This window comes from Eretmochelys imbricata, chromosome 5, assembly GCF_965152235.1.
Source record: "Eretmochelys imbricata isolate rEreImb1 chromosome 5, rEreImb1.hap1, whole genome shotgun sequence".
Lineage (NCBI taxonomy): Eukaryota > Metazoa > Chordata > Testudines > Cheloniidae > Eretmochelys > Eretmochelys imbricata.
This window is the reverse complement of record NC_135576.1, coordinates 34,746,778-34,760,947: the sequence shown is the minus strand read 5'-3', so window position 1 is coordinate 34,760,947 and position 14,170 is coordinate 34,746,778. Positions and strand designations below refer to the sequence as shown.

General features: G+C 40.9%; 1 protein-coding gene across 1 annotated transcript in view; it reads left to right on the top strand.

Annotated features, from left to right (window-relative positions):
- Nucleotides 1–13,830: 13,830 nt before the first annotated feature.
- CDC20B (cell division cycle 20B) overlaps nucleotides 13,831–14,170 on the top strand; it is a 52,993-nt gene continuing 52,653 nt past the window's right edge. Inside the window, exon 1 of the mRNA XM_077817241.1 lies at nucleotides 13,831–13,893. Within this exon, the coding sequence (XP_077673367.1) occupies nucleotides 13,831–13,893 (63 nt within the window). The remainder of the gene's footprint in view (nucleotides 13,894–14,170) is intronic.

Below are 14,170 nucleotides of genomic sequence, written 5' to 3'. Positions count from 1 at the left end.
ACAGCTCACTTCATCGTTCTGATGAAAGCTTATGCTCAAATAAATGTGTTAGTCTCTAAGGTGCCACAAGTACTCCTTTTCTTTTTACAAATAATAATAATTATAATACAGACTGCAAAGGGAAAATCCCTTGTACAATTCCCTTCCACTGACAAAAGCAGTCTGGTACCAGAAATCTGATTCACAAATTGATAATTTTTTTGCAGCTGTGGAAGAAGGGAGAGACCTAAAGGTGGAGCTTTATGTACCCACTCACCTCTCTCTCCCAATCAGCACCACCATGTTTGGCAGGAGCTCAGCATAATATTTGTTTGTTGTAACTCATATTCTATAATGCCCACCCTCTGATGCTGATTATGTACCATCAAAACTAGTGTGTGCTATCAATAATAATTATTTGTTTAAAAAGAGAGTTTAGGGGTGTTGTATGGATTCCTGCACATGGAGTACACGCAGGCAATGCTCTCCTAATGCACACAGTCTGATGCTCAGGAACAAATACCATAAGAGTAGTACTAGAATGTGTGGAATATCAGTCATTAACGGCTAAGTTTTCAAAAATTGGTGTCTGTTGCGTCTCCAATGGCTTCTGCATATTTGCAATCAGTGGATACTGATCAAAGCTGTGGACTGGGGTCAAACCTTGGTGGGTTTGAGGCCATGAGCTGGGAGGAATGTGATGCGTGGGCTGTGGGGAACCCCCTATTTATGTGGGGCCCCATGGGCTGGACCCCCTAAGCTACGGGATGCGGAGGGGAGGGAATTAAACTGTGGAAGGTCCATATGTAGTAGTAGGATTTTATGTTTGTATTTTGTATAATTTAGATTGAGGGATAAAGGATAATACTGTAGCATGTATTAAATGTATTGGTGTAAGATTTGATCATATCCTGACAGCCACCCTTTTTGAATAGCAGAAAGGAATGGCCTAATGGGCCATTGGTAGAGATGCATCAGCCAGAATCTGTGTCTGAGCTGATTTTCAAGGCAGTAACAGACCTTTTAGGGTCACCACTTTGTTGTAGGTTTAGCATTTTAAAATAAATAAAAGAATGCAATGATTGTTTTTCTTTTGCATTGCAACTTGATATTCCTGTTCAAATGTTCTGTGTAAATCAATTCTGTTTTGTGAGTGAATGAGGAATGTGTGTGTTAGAAGACAAGTGTGAAGGCCATCACTGAACAAGATGTTCTAGGGAGGAACCTAGGACAGAAGCAAGGATGCCAGAAGAATACAACATACCCCTACTGAAATGTTAGAGGGCAGACTGATGATTCTAAAGATGAGACAGACACCTGTCAATGGGGACAAGATAGCTGTGATCAAAACCAGCATGGGGTAACTCCCTGAGAGACTTAATGAAAGAACAAGATAAAGGATGAGAAGAACAATTTAAGAAAACAAGCACTTGTCAAACAACAATTGATTTCAGCATGACGATAAAAAACTCATTGGTCCCAATGAAGGAGAATCCCTATATAAACAGGGTGCCTTGCCATGAAACTTTGGGTTCGTCCTGCCAAGACTTCCCCAGAGCATCGTGTCACGACCGACAGAACCCGGCTCCTCCCTACCCGTGATCAACCTAGCTGGCCACTAGATTGATCTAGACTCTTGACTGATAACTATAACATTGACTGCAGGACTGTGTGTGGGTGTGATTGAATGCATATGCTAATTGTTGTATCTTCAGTAAACACAGTGTATTGCCTTTTCCCCTGAAAAAGATCCCATGTGCTTCTTATAAGTATAACACATATGGTCTTTCTGTGGAAGCATTTGGTCTGTGGCCTCCTGAGCTGCAGACCGTAAGTGTGTGTGTGTGTGTGCTCTGAGCCAAGGGGCGTGTTTTTGGTGGGACCCTGAGCCATAGTTTCCTGAACTGGTTGGCTGTGAAAGCATGCCTTGAGAGAGTAGGACGTGGCAGTCCTCTGAGTGTATGCCATTGGGAGACCACCTGAACCATGGAGTATATAGTCTGGTGTGCCAAGTACCCCTGAACTGAAGCTCATGGGGGGGGGGGGAGGGCGTGTGCCATGTTGAATGAGCCAATGGGCTGTATTCTAGTGGGTTGCACAGTGTGGACAGCACCCTCAGCAAAGGGCCACGTGATCTCCAGCACTGTAAAAACCCCACCCCCACAAGGGGATTAGCTACCAGCACTGGGAGCTTGGCTCCCAGTGTACACCGCCACTTTACAGCGCTGAAACTTGCATTGCTCGGGGGTGTGTGTGTTTTCACACCCCTGAGTGAGAAAGTTTCAGCGCTGTAAAGTGGCAGTATAGACAAGGCCTTAGAGTTTATACATTTTGTCATTAGTGTAGCCTGATGAGACACATCTTGTTTCTGTGTAGCTCTCAGTGTGACAGCAGTCATACCAACTTTTCTGTATATTACAATAGCACACTTGATCTGAAACGGCAGATGACATGAAACAGTGACTAATTCAGTTTTTTCATGGGCAAGGCTGCTTAAGAAAAGTGATTAAAAGAGATGCAGTCTCAAATGCCAGCCTCCGTGAATCAGTTTTGGCTCTAGACTGTTTATTGTTCATACACTGATATGAGTGAAAGGAATATTTTCAGTCTTCATCAGTATCCATCTATCCCCCACACAACACACCTTTCAAGATCCATGCGTCCCACACGTACCTATCACATATGGTGTTCCTCATCCAGTGCACTAAACGCCCCACTAACAACTATGTTGGTGAAATCAGACTATCGCTACACATCTGAACGAACTTGCACCATACCACCTCAGGATGAACATTTTTCACAAAGTGATCACTCCATATCTGACCTCTTAGTCCTCATCCTCAAAGGAAACCTGAAAAATACCTTCAAAAAGATGAGCCTGAGAACTTGAATTCATAACTTTGCTGGACACTAAAAATCATGAACTTAATAAAGACACTGGATTTATAGCTTATTGCAACAATCTGTAACCCACTAACCCTTCTTTTTTTCTTCCTGTGACTGCAGAGGTGTTAACTGGCTACTTCATCTTGAATGGTCTCTGGGAATATGTGTTAACTACTTTTGCTAAACATTCTATTCCACCTTGCATTTAGCTTTGACACTCTGAGTACCTTTCCCAGACCTGAAGAAGAGCTTTGTGCAAGCTCAAAAGCTTGTCTCTTTCAGCTACAGAAGCTGATCCAGTAAAAGATATTATCTCACTCACCTGGTCTCCAATATCCTGGGACCAACAGGACTACATGGATGGATTTAGTTGGGGTTTGCCCTGCTCTGAGCAAGGGGTTAGACTAGATGATCTCCTGAGGTCTCTTCTAATCCTAATCTTCTATGATTCTGTGGCTACAACACTGCAGTGAACACATTAACATTTAAATGCCTTTTGTTGCTGTTACCAAGCTTTACCACTAAGTAAAGCTATGGTCAAGTTTGAATGGCTCATCTATCTGTTTTATTTGGTATTGCATTAAAAACTGGAATTGGGAAGGGTTTAATAGGGTTTATTATCCAAACTCTGGCCAAAATTCTCCTTTCAGATTCATATGGTAAACTTCAAATTTGATTTTCTGCTTGATGTGTGTAAAAAGAGAAGTACCATAGCTAAGATTTGCCATTCTGAGCACAGCAAAACTAGCAACAGGGACTTAAATCCATCAAATCTGCAGATTTCAATTGTTTCTGGCTATATACGTTGAGATGTAGGAGGATTGGTCCAGAATTTGGCAGGCTGCCCCAAATTATCAATGTACAAGAGAAAGGAGTTTCTGCCTAGCATATGACACTGCAGTTTCAGGTTTATCCTCTCTTCTGGGAGGGTGACTCCTGAATACCCTGATTTTGTGTGATGTGGGCTATTTAATTTGATTTGTTTTAGTAACTGATGGCAGGGATACCTAGAGCCCTGAATAGATACCCATTCTTAATCTTTGTATAAATCTAGATTATTAATATTAATATCCTGCCTATTGCTGAACAGGCAATGGAGAGACAGTGTCATATTTTCGTGTGTAGTGGTGGCTATTCATTAATTCAGGAGGTCTGGATTTCAGTATGAAATATTATTGGACAAGGTAACCGGGATATCTCTGGCCATGAACCCAAAGATTTTGTTGTTGTGGTGGAGTCAACAGGTTAATTCCTTTAAACAGAGTGGAGGTCTTACATTGTATATAGTCCACAAAATTGACATATGATCATTTTGATTTTGAAACCTAGGCAAGATAAAGAAGGATTTTTTGATGAAACAACTAACGCTACTGGTTTTGAATAGCTGACTATCAATGTGCACAGGAAAAAAAAAAAAAGAGCAGACAATGAACAATGGGATTAATTGAAAAACCCAGGGAAGGATCATCCACTATTAGAATTTTTGTCATACAGACTGAAAGATATATAGGGATCTCTCCTCCCGCCGCACCCAACAGGAGGAAATCAGGCATTGGATCAGGAAACAGATCTTTCTCTTCTAGAAGAGTTTCTAACTCATTGCTCTCTTTGCATTTCTTTTCTGAATGCATCCGATGAAGTGAGCTGTAGCTCACGAAAGCTTATGCTCAAATAAATGTGTTAGTCTCTAAGGTGCCACAAGTACTCCTTTTCTTTGTAATGTGCTGTGTAAACAACTGTATTGTAAATTGCAACTTTTACCTTTCAATAAAGTGGTAAGTTAAAAACCCACTACAATTGTGAGCTAGCAGTGCAGTATATGTAACCTTGAAATCCTCAGACTGTTTACATACTAAATGATAATTCTCTGGGGCCAGGGTTTTAAATAGAGTACTAATTTGTTTTTGCTTTTTCATTGTTTAACATTTTACTGTTGTTTTAAACAAATAAGCCACCATTTATGAGCTACAGACTGACAGCTGACGCAAATCCTGTCGCATGCCAAAGTATTTCTTAGTCTACTTACATACACACCTGTGAACTATATTAGTCATTATTGCTAAATTTAACATGGAAAATAAAAGGAGATTGAGCAACGTTAAGGTGTGGTACAAACTGACAAAAGCCTGAAAAAGTTAAGGATGAAACTCCATCTTTCATGTGCCAGTTTGCGTCTACATAATGCAGTACACATACTTGAGGTTAGCTATTTCCTGCAATGTCTGTAATACCTCCGCATAATGGAGCACATGCAGAACAGAGTTCCTGCTTCAGCTTCGTATTTCCTGGTTTGTATCCATTTGTGTAACAAACGTAATGTTGTTTAACCTCTCAACTGCTGCATGGACATAATGGACAGTCACCTTCAGTTTTTGTTGCTACAAGAAGGATGCCTGGAATGAAAGGTTGTCCAGTGGATAGACCATTGTACTGGCAATTGAAAGACCTGGGTTTTGTAGCTTTACCAGTGATCTGCTGTATGACGTTAGGCAAATCATTTTACCTTCCTGGACTCTTTCCTGTTTCCCTTCTGATACCTCTTCTGTCTTGCCCATTTAGACTTCTCTTTGGGGTAGGGGTGGTCTTTTACAATGTGTTTGTATGGTACCTATCACTATGGGGCTCTGATAATGCTGGGGGCTTCTAGGAAATAATAATAATGTTTAGTTCCCAGGGAGAAATGGTAGAAATAAAGGGAAGGTATCCTCTTCTTCCATGGTACTAAACCAGATACATCAAATTGCATCACATTCCACTCACTGGGAAAACAGAGCACTGTGTACTGTAGATATGCCCTTTGGGGATTCCTGTAATATAAATAAATACAGAGACTCCAGTCATGATCAGAACTACTTTATTCTCGGCACTGTAGAAGCACAGTAAGAAACAGTACCTGCCCCAAAGAACCCACACTTTAAAGACAGGACGTTAGCAGTGGGTGCAGCACACAACAAAGGGTGTTGTAGTAAGTGGAGGACCCAAACGGTGGTAGGAAAGTACGGCTACATAGAGTAGTTACGTGCGTAATTTGCAAGGTCACAATAAGGTATGGACGGAGAGTCCCTAACCAATATTTTTATTTGTATGTAATTTAGCATCTTGACTGAATTTACATCACTGTCATCAGCTAATCAAACAAGATTCCTTGAAATCCTGCCACACTTTCTACTCTCTTGAGTAGATACAGGATATTTAGAGACCTGTCATACTTTCCAGAGCCAAAGTGTTTGGGAAGCAGTTGTGTCATATGAACTCCTTAAATTTAGCATATACATATCTATAGAAGAGGATTCTGGTATTCCTATGACAGGTTTCAGAGTAGCAGCCGTGTTAGTCTGTATTTGCAAAAAGAAAAGGAGGAATTGTGGCACCTTAGAGACTAACAAATTTATTTGAGCATAAGCTTTCGTGAGCTACAGCTCACTTCATCAGATGCAACCATTACAATACAGTTCTTTGGACCATGAATGTTCTTCCATTGTTTTTATTCTCTGTGCAGAATTTCACACAATTGCTTTACATGCATTCAAGAAAGCATAAAAGGGAGAATGCTCTAATTCATTCATTGTATGCAGTGTTGGTCCTAGGATATTAAAGAGACAAGGTGGGTGAAGTAATATCTTTTTCTGGACCAACTTCTGTTGGTGAGAGAAACAAGCTTACCCAGAGCTTACTCAGAGCTTCTTCGGGTCTGGGAAGAAGGGCTCTGTGTAAGCTTGAAAGCTTGACTTTCTCACCAACAGCAGAGGTCCAGTAACCTCACCCACCTTGTCCCTCTAATCCACTCAGACATATCTGAACAGACAAGGGATGGGGGAAGAAATGAGGAGCTCTTCATTGAACTAAGAAATAATAGAGACAATACTGGAAGAAAAATTAGCATCCTTAGGTGTATGAGTCCACAAGAAAAGGTAGGTCAGAGTGGGCACTACATAAGTCTTCCTCCAAATAACCAGGCAGCTGGGAGCCCTTCAGATGGATCCGTTTCTCACAAGAAAAAGCCTCCAGCTAACAAAAGTGAAAGAGATCTGGGAGTAACACTGACAGATACCCTGTCACACAAGTGATCCAAGACTCTGTTGTACTTATTACCTCCCCTATGTCTGATAGAAAAATGATTCAGATGGTAAAGGAAGAATAAGGTGAAGTAATCCTGATCACCCCAAGGTGGCCAAGAAACGTGAATACAACTTTCAGTGACAAGAACAAGGACCAGTCCTTCATCTACACTCCAAACCTCTACATTTTATAGCCTGGACACTAAAAATGAATAAATGGATGAAAATGCCTGTTTTTTTTTTAACAGTTACATAGACCTCATTTTCTTCAGGACATCTACTCAGCAAGCTTATCATAATACCTGGACCATATTTTCTTTTTGATGCAAGGGTAGAAACTTGAACTCCTAAAACTCAGACCTTCCAGCAAAACTTAATTGCTGAAAAACAGGAAGACAATTTTGGAAAATTATAGTCAATATATTTTCTTTCAATTTTTTTGTAGCAATTCAGAATCTGAGTGAAAGTTTCACTAAATTTTAAAAAATGCCCACGGTTTTCAGTTATAGTTAAAAGTTACCTGGTTATGTATGAAGTTTTAAAAGTTACTTATTACATTTTGGAAGCACTAGTTTGGGCAGGAAGTAGATGGGCTATGGTTACGTGAACATTCTTACTAGGCAACAAGTCTTCAGCTGCCTCTAGTCCTGCAGAGGGGGTACAACCTAGAAGTCAGGACTAGTAGTAATGTTATTCAGAGAAAACTTTCGATGTCTCTGTAATTAGATAACAAGTTTTCTATTCCACGCACAATTCATGTGAAACTCTAGCGAAATGCTATAGGCCTGATTCTCATTTACGCTCAGGTCACTATTGCCAAAGCAATGTAATCTGGCCTTAGTGTAAGTAGAAATCGGGCCCAATGGGATTTTTGCTTGAATAAGGCCTGCAGGATTCGGTCCTAGGACTATAAAACTAATTGAGATGGGAAATAATTGCATTTTGTTATATGAAAAACTCTGATGTTTTCATGCTATTGTATCTTAATTATTTAAGTTAAATACAGAAATTAATTTTGCAGAAAAGGTAAGGATTTATGCTTATTTTGAATTTAAAAAGTCTTAAGATAATGGGTTAAAGTTGATTTTTCTCAGTATTTATGGCACCTGCATCCTGAATGGATAGATCTTTTCTCTCTAGAATAATTTGACATCCTCGCATTAGACAATGTGGGTGAGATAATATACCAGCACCACCTAGAGCCAGTAGAGGCAAATTGCACTGTTTTCATTTATAAATCCCGTGTTTTAGGGGTTTAGTCTATGCTGCAAAAACTTACTGCACACTGAAAATTGGAAGACCATGTTTTTCGCATGTAGGTAAAATAATTTTTATTTTCCAAATCACTAGTTTTTTGTTAAGTTGAGTCAATGTGATATTTAAGAGGCCTCCTAATTAAAATGGCTTTTGTTTTTTCTGTTTAACTCTGAAGAAACTTCAGCTTAAAAATACCATGGATTGATTCCTCAGATGCTCTAAATAAGCACTGAGGATAACAGAAGTTGTCGGCATCTCCCTGATCTTTAGGCCAGTTTTCTGCTAGTTCCATCCCCAGAGAAATTTAAAGCAGCCTTAGGGCTGCTTAAAACTACACCAGCTTGTAGCAGGCCCCATGGGCCATTACAACAGGTGGTGATCACTGGCTCACAACATGAACGAAGAGTGATGCAAAGAGACCAACATGGGATCAAAGATTTAAAGTGAAGCCCACAATCCAATTGATTCTAAACTGCTTTATACGGTTGTTATAAGAGTTGTTCTTTTATTTAACTTTAATAAATCTGCTTTAGTGAGACCCAAAACAAAATGTGTGTAATGTATGGCACAAAGGAAAATCTCCCACCTACCTATTGATTTAGTAGGATTAATACTGAGGGGAGCATGGAACCAGGGAATGAATTAAATGGAAACTTGTCATTGAGACTGTTTACTCCTTGGCTCCATCTGTCACTCTGATATGGCTCCCATAAATACATGCAAAACCCCAACTGCACAGAGTTGTCACAGAGAAGCTGCTACAGGCTCTGGGGAATCTCTGTTACCCTCCCCTCTGCAAATTTAGGGTCCTTTCTGTTTCATTCCCCTTTGCACCTCACAGCTCCTACTGACACACACAGAGCAGTGAGCATAGAGACAAAAATGCTCTGTGTATTTGTATATGCTGTTCTGCCCAGACGGTGGTTCCCATTCACTCCTAATGCTCTCTCTGGGCTTCTTCTCCTACACTCACAAGTACTTGACAGAATAATATGTAGCAATTTTCTAACACTTTCCATCTGAAGGTCTCAAACCACGTTACAAAGGCGCACAAGCAGCCACATCCCTATTTTATAAATAAGGAACATGGGGCACAGAGAATTTAAGGCCAAAGGGCTCAAATTTAGGTGCCTAATGTTAGGAAGTTAAATCCAGATTTAGGCACCTAAATAAATTGCCTGCTTTTCAGAGGTACTGAGCACTCACAGCTTTCATTGACTTCCAAAGAGAAGGGATGGGAAGGAGGGCGGAGGAAGGAGCAATGGAAATGAGAAAGGGATCTTTTTCTTGGTAAAGAGGCCTGACTGTTTAAGTGTGGTAATGCTGGTGATAGCTGTCAGCCTGTTGGAACTTTCTATCTCTTGGGCAATCAGAAGAGGCCTGGAAGAGCTCACCTGACCCACCTGTAATTGTAGGGAAGGTGTGTATGTGGGACAAGCTTCTCTCAGATCCTCAGGCAAAAGAAAGTGCCCCATGGAAAATATGCTGAATAATGCAAAGAAAGGCAGCTTAGTGGTTTTATGCCCGATGTCAGCAGGTGCTCAGCCCTTAACTGCTATTCTAAAAACAAAACACTTTTTGTTTCAAAATTCAGTTAAGGTTCCTAAGCGACAACATTGTACTTACCTACCACATTGTTTACAAACCCCCACACACTTAAAACAAGGAAATGAGTATTAAGGCACATGCTAAGTCTTACTGTATTAATCAATAAACACTTTTTTTCTGACCAAGTACAAATAAATCCATATTTCACAACAACCCTAACTCTAAAGTTTTTATGTGTAGTAGGTGTTTTTTGTCTATCTTGATTTCAGTATTTAAATATGCTTAAGATAAACTGATAAATGGATAAACATTTTATCATGCTTTCTCCTTTGCTACCCAACGTGCAGAGGAGATTTACAAAAAGTTCCTCCAAAATCCACTACATTATCTTCCTTCAAATTTCTCCTTAAAAATCACTCCTGATGTCTACAAGTAACAATGACTAGAAAACTGGTATGCTTAGTATACAAATCAAAATAGTTTCACAGGTTTCAGAGTAACAGCCGTGTTAGTCTGTATTCGCAAAAAGAAAAGGAGTACTTGTGGCACCTTAGAGACTAACCAATTTATTTGAGCATAAGCTTTCGTGAGCTGTAGCTCACGAAAGCTTATGCTCAAATAAATTGGTTAGTCTCTAAGGTGCCACAAGTACTCCTTTTCTTTTTGCGAATAGTTTCACAGTTATACTGTGCTTCCCCCCTCTGCTTTTGTATCCACCTCTTTTTTCTTGTCATATATTTAACTGTAAGCTCCTCAGGCATATTTTCATTATATGGGTGTATAATGGCTGGCATTACGGGCCCTTGACTGGAGCCTATAGCCACTAGTGTAATACAAATAAATAAGGTTTCAGAGTAGCAGCCGTGTTAGTCTGTATCCGCAAAAAGAAAAGGAGGACTTGTGGCACCTTAGAGACTAACAAATTTATTTGAGCATAAGCTTTCATGTAGCTCACGAAAGCTTATGCTCAAATAAATTTGTTAGTCTCTAAGGTGCCACAAGTCCTCCTTTTCTTTTTACAAATAAATAAGTTAAATTTGTCAACGACAATGGATTTTTGGCAATGTATTTATAACAGGGTTCTTGAGAATGAAGTCTTATATATACAGTAGTTTAACAGGAAGGTGCATAACTATATATCCTTGGGAAATTTTGCTACAACTGTGGACTTGCATTGAGGCAGATGAATATATATCATTAATGTGCACATGTATGTTTTTTGTTTCTTCTTCTAAAGGGTTTTTATTGTATTTATATTTTGAGATGCTGTTGAATGAATACTATTTGTTTTGGATTGGTCTTAAGGTGGTTGTGTTGTGATGAAATATACATTTTTAAAATCTCAAGAAAGCAAAGAAAATTGGGATCAACAAAAGCAAAGTTAGGCCAAAGCTGAGCACTTTTGAGAAACCCACACATTACATTTTGATAGATCATAATTCAAATTGACAAACAAAGGCCAATAATATTATTTTAGGAATTTACTCCAAATCAAATTCACTGAAGAGCTCACAAAGGACCAGATTGTGAACCCTTTGCTCACATTGTTGAACACTTAAACATGACTAGTCCCATTACGTTCATTTCAAGGCTACTCAGGTAAATAACTGCTCATCAGTGTGAACAAGAGGTTCATACTCTGGTCCAAATTGACAATTCCATATACATAATAGTTAATAATTCTTGCTTGGTTATTGCTTATTCATGGAGCATTCATCCACCAAATTGGTGGTTTCACATGCTGTAATGCATGCCAGCATTTACTACTGTCCAATTATTCTGCACTGTAATATTATATGACAATGTTTACTGAAGAATATTAATTTAAGAGGAATTAATATTCAAACGACTATCTGAAGTGTTGCAAATAGGACCGTGTGTGGGTGAAATGCTTACAAAACCTACTGTATTATTTATTTTTAAAGAAATCATGTAAAACAAGGTTAAGTGACTCAGACACTTTGCATTTCACGAATAAATTGTGGGATTATGAAATGACACTTTTGAAATAAATCAAGCAGAAAGTATATTGTATTTGTATTGTGTGGTATTCATTTAAGTATTACTCAAAGCGAAAGTGCTAGCAAACGTTCTCCTTCATGACCTTGCTTCCCCAGTGCCTCATAAGAGTTGTGTGTACAGCTACACAGCTATAAAACTAAAGCTGGTTGTGAAACTGGGATTTTTTTCCTGCAAAATAATTTGAAGGAAAAATCCACTTTTAAAAATTTCTCCTCAGAATAGTCCAGTCTTTCCACAGGAAGTTTAGAAAATGTGGGAAAGTGTTTCTACCCCACTTTACCACCCTAGAGGAAGGTGGTAGCGGCTCATCTGCCTTATTCAATGCATACTTTGGTCTTGTCCTTAAAACTGGTCACATAGGTGAGTAGTTTCACGCATGTGAATATTCGCAGAAGTTCAAATCAAATCTGTGAGACATTTTTATGTGGTGTGTTTAATGCTTTTGGCCAGCAGTGTTTCTAACACTGCTCTCCCCATACAGTATGCAAAACATGAATGACATATCCTTTTTTAAAAAAAAAATCCAGGAGTTTTTTCTTACTGTTTTAGAGATATTACATATAGTGTAAAAAGAACAGGAGGACTTGTGGCACCTTAGAGACTAACATTTATTTGAGCATAAACTTTCGTGAGCTATAGCTCACTTCATCCGAGGCATGCAGTGGATTATGCTCAAATAAATTTGTTAGTCTCTAAGGTGCCACAAATACTCCTTTTCTTTTTGCGGATACAGACTAACAGAGCTGCTACTCTGAAACCTGTCACATATACCGTAGTTCTTGCAAAATGACATCACACTAATGACAACACAGATTATGCTAAAGACAGCACACAGATTTCCAAATAAATCAACATATCAAGGATTATTTAGATGAATAGGACCATTTCTTAGACAGAGAGGGGAGGACTTGTCGATGCCCATTATTTCTGGAGTAAAACAGACACATCCCCTGCCTCCGCCCCACCGCATCCATTTTAGAGACTAAGCAGGCCTGTGATGACGGTTTTGCATCCAAACCGGGCCAAGACTCACACTTCCAAAGGGAAAACAGGCGTTTGCTAAAAGGTGGCATAAAATATTTCGCTGGCTCGCCATTTCATTTCATGCACTTTTCCTCTGTCCCGCCCCCGAAGTTTGGCATAAAGTGAAATGTGGGGAGGAGGGAAGGGAGGAAGAAAGAGCCCAACGTAACATTTGATGAAAGCCAGCGAGTGGCTTTCGGCTCCTCAGCTCTGTAGCTGCCGGCTCGGGAGATTCAGCTTCCTAGCGCCTGCGGCCGGGATCGCTGCTGCTGCCGAGCGATCCTCTGCCCCGCAACTCAGCCCCAGCTAACGCGCCCCAGGCTGCGGTGGGGCGGCGAGCAGGCTGGGATGGGGGCAGGGCAGCTCCGCCAAGCCTGTTAGAGGGCCTGGCGAGCCAAGCCCCGCTTCTTTGCCCGCCATCGGTGGCAGCAGAGGGACCCCCGCGAGCCTTGGCGCTGCTGCCAGCAGCTCCGCCCCGCTGCAGACAATGAGGAGGCTCGAGCCGCCCAGCCACCGCGGGCCCGGGAGCAGGAGCCTCCAGGGAGGGAGCGGGCAGGCCCCGCCGTTTACCTGCGTTCCGCGCCCCAGCGTTCCCAAGAAGGGAATCCCCCTCAGTCACAGAGCCGGGCGGCCAATCAGCTGCCAGGGCAGGGAATTCCCGCTTTGCCTGCCGCGCGTGCGGTCTGTTTAAATGGCATGTCGGTCCCTCTGGGAGATCTCATTGGGGACAGGCAGGGGGAGAGTGGGGAGGAGGGGAGCGTAGCGGAGAGGAGCTGGGGAGGCAAGGGGTGGACAGGGGATAAGGGGGCTCCTAGAGGGCAGAGTGTAAGGCAGGCAGAAGGCGCAGGAGGGAGTTTAAATAAGAAGGGTGGCTGTTAAGGGCATCTAGCCCATCACTCTGTCCTTGAAAAGAGGCAAAAAGCCAGATTGGCTCCGGACCCTGGTGTCTCAAAAGTGAGTGATATTTATTCGCATGGGTGCACATAAGTTAATATAGCTACATTATAAATAAGTACTTTTTAAGGTAGATAATCCTGGCAGGAGCTTATCTTCAGAGATGGAGTGGAAATTAGAAAGATCTGCTTCTAGGAAGGTCAAGACAGATGAAGACATGTTGTGGGTAAATGCCATTCATTTTTCTTTTTATTCTAACTCACCAGTGCTTTGCTGGAGTAGAGTAAAGTGATTATCTTCTCACCGTTACACAGTACAATAATTGTGGAACAAGTCATAAAGATCATACTTTTTCCTAACTCAGGCAGAACTCATGAAGTCAGCTGAGAGTTTTAGCTTAGCAGAGTGTGGAAAAGGGCCCACAGACTTCAATAATTTTGGTACAAGAGAGGGAAGGACTGCAGGATTTGATCTTCCACAAATTTCTGGTTTCATTTGACCAG